Source organism: Scophthalmus maximus, chromosome 5 (genome assembly GCF_022379125.1).
Source record: "Scophthalmus maximus strain ysfricsl-2021 chromosome 5, ASM2237912v1, whole genome shotgun sequence".
NCBI classification, from domain to species: Eukaryota; Metazoa; Chordata; class Actinopteri; order Pleuronectiformes; family Scophthalmidae; genus Scophthalmus; species Scophthalmus maximus.
In genome coordinates this window covers 11147744-11162694 of record NC_061519.1, presented here as the reverse complement: position 1 = coordinate 11162694, position 14951 = coordinate 11147744, and the positions used below count along the sequence as shown (strand labels likewise).

Below are 14951 nucleotides of genomic sequence, written 5' to 3'. Positions count from 1 at the left end.
TAAACAGTATATAAACCTGTAAAAAAATACGTGACTGAATGTGGAACAGTGAAATGTTGTGAACTGCTGCTCGAGTTCACGTACTTCGAGTTTGTAGTTGTAATTCGCCTTTATTCGGTACACTGACGTGTTTGACGATTAGCCAGCTGGCTCTGACACACACACATACACACACACACCACGCACAAAAACACACACCCATGGACTCCACCCTGCCCCTCGCTGTTCCAGGAACTGTTCAGTGCATCTGCTGCTGCCGCTGAACACACACACACACACACACACACCAGGACAGAGGCGAGGCCACTCAACACCTCCACATTTCGCCCAGGTATCGACTAGTCCTAATCTCTCGTGTTTTTATCTGTTTTAAATATCTTATTTTTGTTTGTAGTTCGTCTGTTTGGGAACAGCACGGGTGTGGCTGTTGCTGACACCACAACCCCCCCCCCTCCTCAACGTATTTCATTTTTTTTGTTTCTCACATTCTGTCGCCGGGGGAACCAGTGCGACGGAAAGAGTTCGTTCCGTCCTCAACTTTCGCTCGGTAAGTATTTTTTATTTTATTTTTTTTTTACAAAAGACGCTCTCACGTTTTTTCGTATCGATGAAATGACGCAGAAACAGTGATGTGAGGCTGCTCCCGGTGCGAGGCTTTGACTTCTCGTGAGGGGGCATTCACGTCCGTCCGTCCGTCGGTCCGTCGGTCCGTCGGGCTGGCGCGAGCCCCCTGAATCGGCTGTTTGTGAGCTCGTCCCCCGGAGGGAACCCTCTCCCGCCCGTCGTGCGAGCTGTGCTCTCGCTTGTCCCTCAGTCCCTTTAGGTTATTTTTATTTTTAATTTGTTTTGTACCTTGGAAACAGAGGCAGACATTTTTGACTTGAGCTGTGTCATGGAAAGGGAACAAACAAACAACGGTCCGTCGGGAGGCCGACCGCCGGACCAGAGCTACCTAAAGCGAGGGTAGCGTCAACAAGGAGGGCATTTACTTGTGTCGACCGTTGACTAGTAGCACACCCGCTTCCTGTCGTGACCACCGACCTGTTGTCCGGTGACTGGCAACACGCACGTATATAAACTCAAGAGCGATGTGCATTTTCGGAGGCCGATATTAGTGAGTCAAAAACCATATCTGATACCGACATACCGGCCGATATATACATAGCAGAAGACAAATCGCCAGTGATTCCTAAAATGTAATTATCAAAAGAATTATGACATACAAAAATTGTAATCGTGGTTCGATATTTTAGTTTATTATAAATAACTATGATTTTTTTTTTTAAACAACCCCGATACTGCCATAAATAACGTTCTTGAAAACAGTTTTCAAGATTTTTTTTATTTTTTATTTCCACGTAAAATATAATAATGAATGCACTTTTTTTCTGCATTTGTTTATTCTGGAAAATAACAGTTGTCATATCTGAAAAATTAACAGTTGTCCTATCGATACGTCTGTGAAAGGCTCATGTCATCTGATATTATCGACCAACCAATTTATTGGTCGGATTCTAATACACGCACACGCGCTTGTATATTAAAGGACATTCCCTCAAATATCGCTGAAATGCCTGTCCTATACAAAAATGACTTTGGAGTTGAGCAGGGCTTTTCAACCTGAAGTTTCACTAAATGCCAGTTGTGTTTTCAATTATCTTATATCAGTTATGTAACTATTAATGGCTGCAATTACCAATTATTTTCGAGGGGACATCTTCAAGTGTCTCGTTTTGTTCAACCAACCGTCCGGAAAAAAAACCTAAAAAAATTCAGTTTGCTATATTTTTCGAATTTTCGAAACTGGAACCCTCGACTAACCGACTTGTTGCAGCTCTTAGCTATTGCCTGTATAGTAAAGGTTGAAATAAGAGACTTTTAGGTTGTTCAAAAAGTTATGATGCCCTCCTCACCATCTACTGATAATCTAAAGATCAGCCACAGACTGACTTTACTGTGGATGGACACAGCAACAGAAGTTGGTTTTTTTGTAACAACTGTTTGAACACGGTGGTCAGTTTCAAGCCAAAAGCTGTGAACACTTGAACAGTCATGATGACTAAGGACAAAAACAGGAAGATTGTAGTAGTAACAGTAGTCCCTGACATTAAGGAAAAGGCTATTTATGGGTCATTTACTCAACTTAAGCCTGAAAGTCAACTCAAAACCTCGGACAGTCTCAACAAAAAGCCAAATATAAGCTTTGCCAAACCGGTTCTTACTGTTTTTGTCTTGCAACGTATGTGTAAGTTTGTCCACCCACATGACAGACTTCGCAACGCAAAAAGTGTGACAAGTGCAATATCTAGAGCACAGGAAGGGCACAGGGACGGGTAAATAATAGAGACACAGGACGTGTTGTTTGCATTATGCCACATGGTGGTATACAAACGTATTAAAAAGTGTACAGGGTGCACACTTTGCAACGGACTGACTGAACATAAAATGCTGAGGGCAGAGCTACAGCCTCACATATATATATATATATATATATATATATATATATATATATATATATATATATACACACACACACACACACACACACACACACACACACACACAAACAACAACTGTGTCTTCATGACCAGAAGGAAAAGTGATCGGGTCTGGCTCCTCCTGGGTGTTTCTGTTTAACTGCAGACGCTCTGAAGCGCTTTTTCCATTTAGTGTTTTCTACCCTGTTGCTTGGTGCTCGGCAATGTGTTCTGTATGTGATGTAATGGCAGCACAGGGTGGAGCCAGCACTTGAATTCCTCCACTGTGTGTATTCGCTAAAAGTCCCAGTCAAATTGGAGCTCCGAGAACCTTTTACATTTTTCTTAATAACCGAGAAAATAGGAACACGTCGAGAATACAGATAATAATTCAATCGCTTATTATATATTGTCTGGTCATTCTGTGAGAGATGTTTTAAATTCTAAATGAGTCGCGCTGTAAATGGTGTGAGATTTGAAGGGTCCTGTAAACGTACCACAGATGTTAGTTCTATCCTCATTCCAGGAACATGGAATAGTCGGGCTGTGTGTAACGGCACAGTGCGAGTGTGTCTGTGTGTATATGAATGGGTGTGTGGTTTATTATCAGATATTTCCCTCGGATCCATGTGGTGGCTCCTGAGCCTGTGGTGGTTATTGCTCAGCCAAACCATATGTTCACTTTAACCTGATACAACCCCAAATGTTTCTCCTGCGGTTAGTTCAAGTGTGATTGTCTCACAGCCAAATCCAAGTGTCGAAAACTTTGTCCTTAAAGTATCTTTTTTTTGTTGGTCGACATGGGAATTTTAAGTTACTCATACCCGTAGTAGGACATTTAATTCATATGTCCCAACTCCCAGTGCTGTATGTAATGGTGACACTGTTTCTTCATCGGGTCAGATATGCTTTGTTGTTACTGAACCACAATTCGTTGTTGATAAAACCTGCATCAATTTATTGTCCTTTTTCACATCTGACCAGTACAAGAATCCTGACGCAAAAAATCAATGAATGAATGTTGTTTGTCCTCTGCATATCACGCAACTCTGTCATCGGCTTTTGTACATAAAAATGTGGAACCAATGTGAACTGTGTTTTCTCCTGCCTCTCTCCTCACAGGCACCATGTCCAGGTCAGACTACCCTCCAGGATATGATGACTCTCATGTCCCACCGTACGCACCACAGGGCGGGCCGTACGCACCACAGGGCGGGCCTTACCCACCACCCCCTGCCTACGGCTTTCCTTCATACCTTAATCCCCAGCCAGGCCAGCCGTCTGCTCCCTACCCTGCTGGTCCAAACACCCCTTTATTCCCAGGCCAGCCTGCGGGCTACCCTCCTGGCCCATACCAAGGACAGCCTCACCCTGCTGGGCGAGGCTACCCCAATCCGCCTCCCATGCCCCCTATTATCCCACCTACCATACCATCAGATGTCCTGAGCTCAGGTAAGAAGGGGGACCACTATCATGGCTATCCTTTTTTAAAACAATGTGAAATATGTGATATTTTTTCACAAAACTTGAAAGGCTGATGGATTTTGGTTCTGTTACCCAATCTATATTAATTGCACTGCGTCATGTAATCAGTTACACCCGAACAGCAGCAGTTCAACAAGATTAGGTCAAACCCTAACACTAAGGCCAGTTCCCTTTTTTATTGTGCACTATAGACATTCGGGTTGAAGATCAAAAGATGAATACTGTATGAGACTTCAAAATTTCAGCTTTTATTTCCTGGTTTTTACACCTATTACCCCATTTACACCTGGCATTGAAATGCATTTTGGGTGATGGGATTGAAGTCAGATCGAACTTGACCACATGCAACAGGGTTGTCAATCCACATACAACGACTGTGTGGGCAGAAATTATAATTGCCGTGCTCAATCAGATCTCAATGTGGACACCGGGGACACATTAATACCAGGTGTAAATGTAATTGGGTTCAAATCATTTCTAGATACTATCTGGTTACGAAATGCAGTTTAATGCCAAGTGTAAAAGTCCATGTGTGAAACAACTTGCGTGCCTTTTGTATCCGACTAACCCATTTTCAGTTGAGCGAAAGTAAAGGAGCAGATTAGTCTTATCTGTTCAGATAACAAGCAACTTTAGGTAAAAAATATTGAATGTGTGGCTTCACAACCCAGCAATAAGTCCATTAAGCCTGTGATCCACTGATATCCCCAAACTGTTCATTTTACAATTATGAAGCTTTTCCAGCCTTCGACCGCAGCCTCATCCAGCTCTTGTTTATTTCGAGGGGCTGCGTTATTGGGTTAGGGTCCAGGGATCGTCTCGGCCGGTCTAAAACCTTCCGTCTTTCCTTTCTTGTGTGTATTGGGTCTTAGGTTGTCTTGGCCGACCGTTTCGATTGCTCAGCTTCCCCAGTACAGCTTTCTTTCTTTTTCAGGAAATTTAAAATTGCTGTATTGCCCAAAGTTTGTGCAAAGGCTGTGATCTTTCTTTTTTTCCTTCTCTTTGCTCAGCTTCAAAATGTATTTCTTGTCTCTTATAGACCGATCTCTGGTCTTCATGTTGGTTTATCCTTATTAACAACAAACAGACTTCGCAGGCGAAAAAACTCAGGGAGTAGACATTTACAGTTATTTAATGTGTAAACACACAGCGACACATAACACCTGTCAGTCACATGTGCAAGTGTTTTCGCTCACTCCTGAGTTGTTTAACACATGATTTAAATACCAGGTTATAGAAGCTGAAATTCTGGCTTGCCATTCCAAATGTATTTATTTTGTGACTGGACTGCGGGGAAATTAAGGAAATAGATTCAAACTGTCGTGGAACTGCTGTACACAACTACCGATTAAGTAAAGTTGCTATTTCAAAGAGCTCAAAGAGTTGCTCCATGTTACTGGACAATGTCATATGCTGATTAGGATATTCATGCCATTGCGTCGTATTTCTCTCCTACGCTCACTCAGTTCACTGTGTTTGTGGAAGTAATGTTACAAAAGAATCAGAATATCAATAGAACTAACGGCAATTATTATAATATCAATTATTGATGGCTGTCTGCAAGAGTTATTAGCAATATATTTCTGTGCATTAAATACATAGTATTTTAATGCAGCAGATTCCCCCATTAAAGCTGTTGTCATTTCCATGTCGTTCTGTAGAAAATAGTGACTGAAACATGGCTGCAACAAGTTGATCCAAGTTGATCCGATTTGATGCTAGAATCCTGTTGTTGCAAACACAAAGAGTTCAGAAAAATATCGCCAATGCTCTTCAGTCAAAGACGACGACTGTGCTGTGACTTTGGCTGTATTCACATGTAAAAAGATCCCTCAGAGAGAAAGTTAGTTCACTCAGTAAATGTCGGTTGAGTGAGCACAAAGAGAGGTGTGTCAGCAGAGGGAAACCCTGACGTCACGCTTGTGGGGCCACACTGGTGTTTGTCTTCCACAACACATTCCTGAGATTTGTCCAAAAAGTTGCTAGATTTGTCACTCGGGGCTTTTAAAAAAAAAAGGGGAAAAAGAAAGTTGCCTGAAAAGCTGGTAAATCTAGCGCCAGAGACACTGAGATGGCAACACTGCCTGTAAATGCCCACTGATGCTTTAATGGCATCTGTCTGCACCAATCAGGACTCTGAGCTCAACAGAATTTATGCCCACTGGTTAAAATGCAGCATTTAAATGCTTTTAACGTGTAAAATCAAAGAAACTACATGAGTTTTTACGTCTCTCTGAACTTTGACAGTAAATGGGAGTTTAATTACAGCATGATGCTTCTTCTCTGGTGAGGGCTGACGTGTGTCTTTGTGGTCGGCGCTCATACTGTTTTTTGTGCTGGTGACACAGGTGATGGGTTCGCGGCGAGCGGCAGTGGTTGGGACAGTCTGAGTGTTCGGCATGCCTTCATCAGAAAGGTAAGGTATACTTTTTACACACCTTTTTGGATTAGCACCAGTGTGTGTGTGTGTGTGTGTGTGTGTGTGTATGTGTATTTCCATGACCGTGTTTGAAAAAAACGAAAAAGGTTGGTGATTAAGACGCTCAACATGGTTTTTGCAGGTATTGTCAGAATAACAGACTCAGACAGTGGCCTTGAAGTGACACGTCTCCTCGCTTGATTTCTGTGACACATATATTTATCTGTATGGCATATTTTTCACACACAAAGGTTTTGAAATTTTACTTGTCTTTCAAAATGGTGGGCAGCCACCTATCAACACGATCCCGTCTAGGCAAAATCCCATTTTGCAGAGCTCCCCGTTGACATTAGGATAGCAGAAACCCTGCAGACTGAAAACTCACCTGGACCTTAGCTCATGAATCCTTAAAACAGAGAGAGAAAAAATCTAAAATGGAGCACTATGGTTGAATGCACTTATTGGAAGTCACTTTGGACAAAACCATCAGCTAAATGAACGTAATGTAAATGTAATGTAAAAAAAAAAGCATATTGAAGACGGACTGGGGCTACTGCTGGCATATACTGGACTGATCTGCTCGGAAAAGAAACTACAGGGTGTAATGTCCCTTTTTTCTTTGTGTGTGTGTGTGTATTTTTCAGGTGTATTTGATTTTGGCAGTTCAGCTCCTCATCACCACAGCCGTCGTGTCTGTATTCACTTTTGTGTGAGTATAGTGAGTGTGTCTTTTAGTTTGTGTGTGTGTGTGTATCATGCTGTAACTTTGCCTCCGTTTCTCACAGTTCACCTGTCCGAGATTTCGTACAGCAATACCCGGCTATCTACTGGGTGTCATAGTAAGTCTTTCTCTGTGGTAACACCAGTACCTTTTGAGCAATGTAGTTTTTTATAAAAATCACAATTGAAAGTTTGTGAATATTCATATACCATCTCTGCATTTTGCGTTTCTTTTTTTTAGTGCCGTGTATATCGTCACCCACCTTGTGCTGGTTTGCTGTAAAGGCCCACGGTGAGTGTGAATGCTCAGTTGTACAATGTCTTACAAATAATATTTGTATAAAGAGTATCCACAGTAAAGCCCCCCAGTAAATTTTCTAATCCCACTCTCTTTGCAGGAGGAAGTTCCCATGGAACATAATTCTGCTGCTCATCTTTGTAAGTGTGAACACTTGCATACCAGGAAATTGAGACACAAAATGACAGTTGACAATGGTCTGCGTCAGATCTGTTCTGAGACTTGGACTTTTTCTGAGGAAGGCAACATTTCCATTAGCCCCTACGAGTGTGTTCCCTGTGCTAGGAGTTTGTTTTTGATATTAACCGTCACCTCACTAGACTCTTTGACTGTTTGCATAATGCTTTGTTTCAGTATCTGTGTTTTATCAGCTCTGGGAGCAAAATGGCTCCACGCGTCACCTCCTGGGCCAGTTCAGTCAGTTAGAGGTGGACTGTTGCTATCCAGCTTTGTCGTGGCTAAACTCAGACTACTGACTCATTTCTGGCTGTTCAATTTTGCCAGATCCATTACAATTGGTTTTTTCCCATTCTCTTTTTTAACTATTTCAGTCCACATTGCATTACAGTGTACAAAAACACATTATTTTGTTTTTGCATTGTACAGTTTTTTAAAAGGATTTATGCCAGTGACTTTTAAAAAAAAAAAATTAATGAAGAGTATTTTCGTTGAAATAAGATCTGCGGCTATTAAATCATAAATTATGCTTATCTTTTTTTACAGACTCTGGCTTTGTCTTACCTGACTGGATCCATATCCAGGTAAAAAAAAATACACTTGTACAGTCCATGTAGTATGAAGACTTCCAGACAGTTAACATCTGTTTTAACTGTATGTTTGTTCTTTTTTTCAGTTACTACGACACAAAAGCGGTGTTTCTCGCTGTGGCGATCACTGCTGTTGTCTGCATCGCCGTGACGATCTTCTGCTTCCAGACAAAGGTGTGTGTGTGTGTGTGTGTGTGTGTGTGTGTGTGTGTGTGTGTGTGTGTGTGTGTGTGTGTGTGTGTGTGTGTGTGTGTGTGTGTGTGTGTGTGTGTGTGTGTGTGTGTGTGTGTGTGTGTGTGTATTTTTCAGGAGCTGAACTCAAAGATCTAAGACTTTTTCTATGTACACAAAAGGCTTATTTCTCTCAAATATTGTTCACAAATCTGTCTAAATCTGTGTTAGTGAGCACAAGATAATCCATCCACCTCACAGGTGTGGCATATCAAGATGCTGATTAGACAGCATGATTATTACACAGGTGTGCCTGAGGCTGGCCACTATAAAAGGTCACTCTAAAATGTGCAGTTTTATCACAGCACAATGCCACAGTTGTCGCAAGTTTTGAGGGAGCGTGCAATTGGCATGCTGACTGAAGGAATGTCCACCAGAGCTGTTGCCCGTGAATTGAATGTTCATTTCTCTACCATAAGGCGTTTCAGAGAATTTGGCAGTACATCCAACCAGCCTCACAACTGTAGACCACGTGTAACCACACCAGCTCAGGACCTCCATATCCAGCATCTTCACCTCCAAGATCGTCTGAGACCAGCCACCCGGGCAGCTGCTGCAACAATCGGTTTGCATAACCAAAGAATTTCTGCACAAACTGTCAGAAACCGTCTCAGGGAAGCTCATCTGCATGCTCGTCGTCGTAACCGTCGTAGCCCTTGAGTGGGCAAATGCTCACATTCGATGGCGTCTGGCACTTTGGAGAGGTGTTCTCTTCACGGATGAATCCCGATTTTCACTGTACAGGGCAGATGGCAGACAGACCATATGGCGTCGTGTGGGTGAGCAGTTTGCTGATGTCAACGTTGTGGATCGAGTGGCTCGCGGTGGGGTTATGGTATGGGCAGGCGTATGTAATGGACAACGAACACAGGTGCATATTATTGATGGCATTCTGAATGCACATAGATACCGTGACGAGATCCTGAGGCCCATTGTTGTGCCATTCATCCACGACCATCACCTCATGTTGCAGCATGATAATGCACGGCCCCATGTTGGAAGGATCTGTACACAATTCCTGGAAGCTGAAAACATCCCAGTTCTTGCATGGCCAGCATACTCACCGGACATGTCACCCATTGAGCATGTTTGGGATGCTCTGGATCGGCGCATACGACAGCGTGTTCCAGGTCCTGCCAATATCCAGCAACATTGCACAGCCATTGAAGAGGAGTGGACCAATATTCCACAGGCCACAAACAACAACCTGATCAACTCTATGCGAAGGAGATGTGTTGCACTGCGTGAGGCAAATGGTGGTCACACCAGATACTGACTGGTTTTCGGACCCCCCCCCCTCACCTATACAGTAAAACTGCACATTTTAGAGTGACCTTTTATTGTGGCCAGCCTCAGGCACACCTGTGCAATAATCATGCTGTCTAATCAGCATCTTGATATGCCACACCTGTGAGGTGGATGGATTATCTCGTGCTCACTAACACAGATCTAGACAGATTTGTGAACAATATTTGAGAGAAATAAGCCTTTTGAGTACATAGAAAAAGTCTCAGATCTTTGAGTTCAGCTCGTGAAAAATGGGGGCAAAAACAAAAGTGTTGCGTTTATAATTTTGTTCAGTGTATGTATTATCATGGCTGTTGGTGGTTTCCCCTTCTAAAAGGTTGACTTCACTAAGTGCCAGGGACTCTTCTGCGTCCTGGGGATCGTCGTCCTCGTGACTGGCATCATTACAACCATTGTGCTGTCCTTCAAATATGTGAGTCTAAAGCAGACGCGAATGACGCGAGGCTGTTCCGTAAGACGCATCTTTGTGTTTTCATTGTTGTAATTACCATTTGTCGTCGCAGATTCCGTGGCTTCACATGGTTTATGCAGCTTTTGGAGCCATAGCCTTCACTTTGGTGAGTATTTCACTCGTTATGTAAACAATGTTTCAGCAATTTGTCACTCCGCCACATGATTTTATAACTCTCTAACAAACTGTGTTTTTACGTGTTTCTCCGTGTGTGTGTAGTTCCTGGCATACCACACACAACTGCTGATAGGGAACAGGAAGCACTCCATCAGTCCTGAGGAGTATGTGTTCGCTGCACTCTCCCTCTACGTGGACATTGTCCAGATCTTCCTTTTCCTGCTGCAACTTATCGGTGCGTCGTCCAGATAAGTCCCGAGGCGTCCACGAGCAGCCAGCCGCAAACCATTCCATGCTTTTTAAAAACCTTTGCTCGTTTCCGGTCAGAATCAGGACACATTCATGCAATGATGGCGCACTTCAGTTGCAACATGTTGGAAGGGCTGAATTTGAGATGTCACAGTGTAGGTTAATCCTATGCACAACAATGCACTTTTTCTGAAATCTGTATTTGTCTGTATCTCTCTAAAAACTTACCAGTGGTTAGCAAAAAGTATTAATACTACAACAACGATATTTATGGACAATGGAAGGCCAGCTGCAACATTAAGTCACTCTTGCTGGACTAAAGCGAAGTGTTAGAACATTGTTGAGGGGGGGTTTGGAATGTAGGTGTTCTGCCATACCTGAACATATATCTATTCTGTATAAATGTTGAGATGTTGGTTGCAGGTCAGATTTGCCATCACAGAGGCCATCTTTCTCTTTGTCTTTAAAGTACAGTAGTGGTACGAGCGGGCCTAACATTTGGTTTCTATCCAACACCAAGTTAAACCAGGACCAGGTTCATTGCATCCATATGGACATTGATTCATATTTATTTTTTTTATTATTGAAAGAATCTGATGTACTTTCATGGAGCGGTAGACATGCGTCATGATTGATGACCTGAATCATTTAAAGGCTATGTCTAAATTTGTTTTAATTACCACAGAATACTTTGCCAAATATTAATAGTTTATTTTTCCTGTTACTTAAAAAGTTCAACAGGTTTGGAGGAACCCCAATTTACTTTCTTTTTGACAGGTATATGACAAGATTAAAACAAAAAACCTGCAACCAGCAGACGGTTAGCTTAGCCTAAAGTCTGGAAACAAAGGGGAGAAAAGCCTACCAGTCGCTCTAATGCTCATTAACTAACGATATATCATTAATGCATTAATTAACTTTAAAGAAACATTGAAATTTTTAAGGAATCGTGAAAAATCTTCCCACCAACACCACTGAAGCTCACTTATAAAATTTGTGTAAAAACATCCGGCCTTTTTATTGACTGTGATTGTATGGATAAAACACAAATGCTATCTAATATATAGTATATTCTGTTAATTAGTGACTATTAAGAGGCTGGTAGGTGGGTTTTGTTTTCTTTTGAAGAGAGCAGGCAGACCGACTGTTAGTCATTATGCTGTGCTAAGCTAACCGCAAGTTGTAAGTACCGAACAATTGCTTTGATTATATGCACGTTAAAAAGCAAAATTGGCTTTAATAGTCAAATGTTAATGAAGATATGCACACGACAGCAGCTGAAAGCTAATGGTGCCGCTGGAAGAAGACTGCTGAGCTACCCCAGACGTGATGCTACATGATGTATGATGAAACATTTGGCATTGCAAAACACTTCCTATTTGTAGTATCAATACTTTGGGGGGGGCTTGACATGCCCACCCCTGAAATACAGCTCTTTGGTGACAGCCTCAGATCTGCTGTCATGGGTCTTTAATACATGAGTTGTTATCATCTATATGCATCCCTGTAGTGCCTTCACCATGACAACCTTTGAGAGACCAACCTTTTTTTCTTCTTACTAAAAGAAGTGCAGCTTTCTACGCAATACACTTGTAGTGTTGTTACATACTGTATGTGCCTGTCTATGTATTCTTGTGTTAGTCAGATTTGGGGTCAGATTTTGCGGGTGCCAGCGGGATGGGTTTTCCATACACAAGAGCACAATTGGTGCAATGGTGTTTTAATAACTCGAACACTGATTAAAAAAGTTAGTGCCAAGTTAGCTGGGACACAGAAGTCCAAAAAAAATTCTTGACATGATCAACACCACTGTTCATAGTGAGTACAGACACAGGCTGAAGTTAAACATCACTATTTACTCAATATGGCAAATATTGAGCGTGTGGCATAGATAGTATTCATGGGTTTGTAAATAAACATCAGTGATGAAGAGAATCTGTTTGCCTTTTCATATGAAATTAAAGAATTTTTATTGGAGTTATGATGTGGTTCATTTGCAGCTGTACCAGTCACAAGTGACATTTATATAAGCCCCCTTTTATAAATATACATTTTCATTTATTTCCCACAAATCTACATGGACATCAGCGAGATGGCCAATAAGTATATGGTTATTCTCAAAATTAAATGAAGCGTTCTCATTTAACATTATGAGCCATGTCCACGAGTAAGCAGAAAAGGGGTCCTGATTACAGGCTACGTCACAGACATGTTCCTCCCCAGATTCCCTGTGTCAACAACAGAAGAAATGTTCACTTCTTAATGTATCTCAGAGCTTTTGGGTGTTTTAAAGTCAAGCTCTTTCATCTGACATCTGTCCTGTTATCGGTCTCGGGTGGCGGTGCAGGAATTCACCCTCTTGAATAGCAACATACAGGGCTACGGTGCAAATCATCACAGCCCACCATGAACACTACTGGCCGGGGTTAGCGTCGGCGTCTTTGTGGCGGTGGTAGCGACTGCCTTCGTACTCCCCATCGTTTGACCTCCTCATCCTCTGTCGAACCTTCAGCTGCTTCAGTCGGTTCTTGTCCACTTCTCTCTTGGCAAGGACGAAGCTGATGATCCCCGTGGGGAGGCCGATCATCCTGGACAGGGACGAGAGATGGACAAATGTGTTTGCTCCTTGAGAAACGCAAATCCATGAGTGTGCGGGACGCAGTCAACATCATGTAGTAAGGAGTGGGAATTTTTTTTTAAAACCCAACAGTTTAAGCTTTGTTTACTCCCCTTGGAGACTTTAATTTGTTGCACTTCAGGGGTTTCTGATATTAAGTCCATTCCATTTTACACGGTGGACAGCGCTGTTGCAATGGACTACATTTGTTTTTTATGCAACACACTGGCAACTGAGTGTATATCTGGAGACATCTTACAAATCCTGCTAATTATTCTGTCTGTGTCTCTCATATCTTGAGAACCATTCATCTCATCAGCCTCACACTCGCAGCCTTGAATTTGGACACACGTTACGTTCAGTATTGATACATTTTGAGTAAAAAGCTGATCCGCGGCAGCTGTCAATCACAACAAGGGCACGTTCACAACAACAACTGAAATGATTACGAATCATTAGGATATGCCAATAATCGCCAGTTTGTTGGAGTGAACTCGGCACTATGATTGGTCGAACTCTTCTTTTCCTCTTATTAAGACTTTGAGTACTGCACATGACAAATCGTAACCGGCATGCTTTGATGTCAAAATGCGTAATTGGTACGAAACATGCATGCAGGTGTTGGAAACAAGAATATAAACACCTGCGTTGTTTTTTTTCCTGTCAGCCAGGAACAATATTATTTGCCTATGTGATTTATATGTGATTGAAGACTTAAATCAATTTGTGTGATAACCAATATTAGTGATAATGCCACAATTTTACACTGGTTTGGAGTCACTGGGTCACATGACACGGAAGCTATTGAGATGAAAACATAATTTTTTATATAAATATATGTATGTAGAATAAATAAATAACACATCCCAAATTCAAATGTGCTACGTGGAGTTCTTATAGTTCTTTTTTTCGCATAATTTTCACTAATATTTTTGAATCAACATGACAAACCAATAGCATTGTTTCAATCAAACGGTAATTTACTGACGGTCCCTCAATAAGCTTTCAGCGATTTAGAGCGAGGCTCTGGGATGTGAGCTAACCATCCTCCTGCAGCCAGCACTGGGTAAGACATCGAGGCTGGGACCGGAGTGAATATCCGTCGAATATCCAACTTAAAACCAACTTCACCGCGGTCTGTGGGTAATGGTGTTGTACTGGAGAGACACTCACCACGCATAGCCGATCTTCATCATGGGGTTCTTGCCCTTCCTGGGGATGTACTCCGGCTCTTCCTCCCCCTCCTCCCTGGATCTCTGGTCCTCTGTGCGGCTGTTCCTCTGCGGCTCCGTCCTGGAGCTGCACCTGGAGGCAGCGGGGGAGACATGGAGGAGCCGACACCGAGCAGCGTGCGGCCGCGGGCGGGGACACGACACCGGGGCCTGGCTGCTCTGCGCGAGGAGCCACCGGGCGGGAGCGAGGTGAACACCCGAGGGAGGGAGGTGAACACCCGAGGGAGGGAGGTGAACACCTGAGGGAGCGAGGGAGACGATGTCATCTCTCAGGGAAGTGACTGACTGTTGTGTCCTCTGCTGCCGGGTCACTGCGAACAAGCAACAGTCACCTGTGCTTCATCAAAATTAACACTTTATGACGCCCGTTTACGTAAAAGACCGTCAAGTGTAAACGTTGTGTGAATGTATCCTTAAGAGGCGAACTTATTGAGAAGGTATGGCATTAATGAGTTTGTTTTTACCTTTCAGCGCCGTCCCGACTGCTCTCACATAACGCGCCGCCATGTTTGTTGTGCGAGCGTTCGAGCATGCGCAGTAGGGTTCTTTTCAACAGATTGCTGCCACCTAGTGGACATTA

The 14951-nt window shown here is 42.7% G+C and overlaps 2 protein-coding genes across 4 annotated transcripts; one reads left to right on the top strand and one right to left on the bottom strand.

Moving 5' to 3' along the window:
- The first annotated feature begins 176 nt into the window (after positions 1 to 176).
- LOC118311766 (protein lifeguard 3) lies at positions 177 to 12499 on the top strand. Its single transcript, XM_035635889.2, has 13 exons — positions 177 to 331; positions 508 to 547; positions 3600 to 3929; positions 6311 to 6378; positions 7026 to 7090; positions 7167 to 7220; positions 7343 to 7393; positions 7500 to 7539; positions 8123 to 8160; positions 8253 to 8340; positions 10022 to 10117; positions 10209 to 10262; positions 10376 to 12499. The coding sequence occupies exons 3-13, from the start codon at positions 3605 to 3607 to the stop codon at positions 10523 to 10525; spliced, it is 1029 nt and encodes a 342-aa protein (XP_035491782.1). The 5' UTR covers positions 177 to 331; positions 508 to 547; positions 3600 to 3604; the 3' UTR covers positions 10526 to 12499.
- On the bottom strand, positions 12476 to 14927 carry si:ch73-71c20.5 (DUF4748 domain-containing protein). Of its 3 annotated transcripts, none has more exons than XM_035635894.2 (3): positions 14836 to 14927; positions 14313 to 14682; positions 12476 to 13110 (listed from the first exon to the last, which is right to left on the bottom strand). In XM_035635894.2, exons 1-3 carry the CDS (start codon positions 14876 to 14878, stop codon positions 12936 to 12938), a joined length of 588 nt encoding a protein of 195 aa, XP_035491787.1. In that variant the 5' UTR covers positions 14879 to 14927; the 3' UTR covers positions 12476 to 12935. The 3 variants fall into 3 exon arrangements, with proteins under 3 accessions (XP_035491787.1, XP_035491788.1, XP_035491786.1); XM_035635895.2 differs by having other exon boundaries at positions 14313 to 14610; positions 14836 to 14922; XM_035635893.2 differs by having other exon boundaries at positions 14313 to 14703; positions 14836 to 14893.
- Between the last annotated feature and the right edge of the window lie 24 nt (positions 14928 to 14951).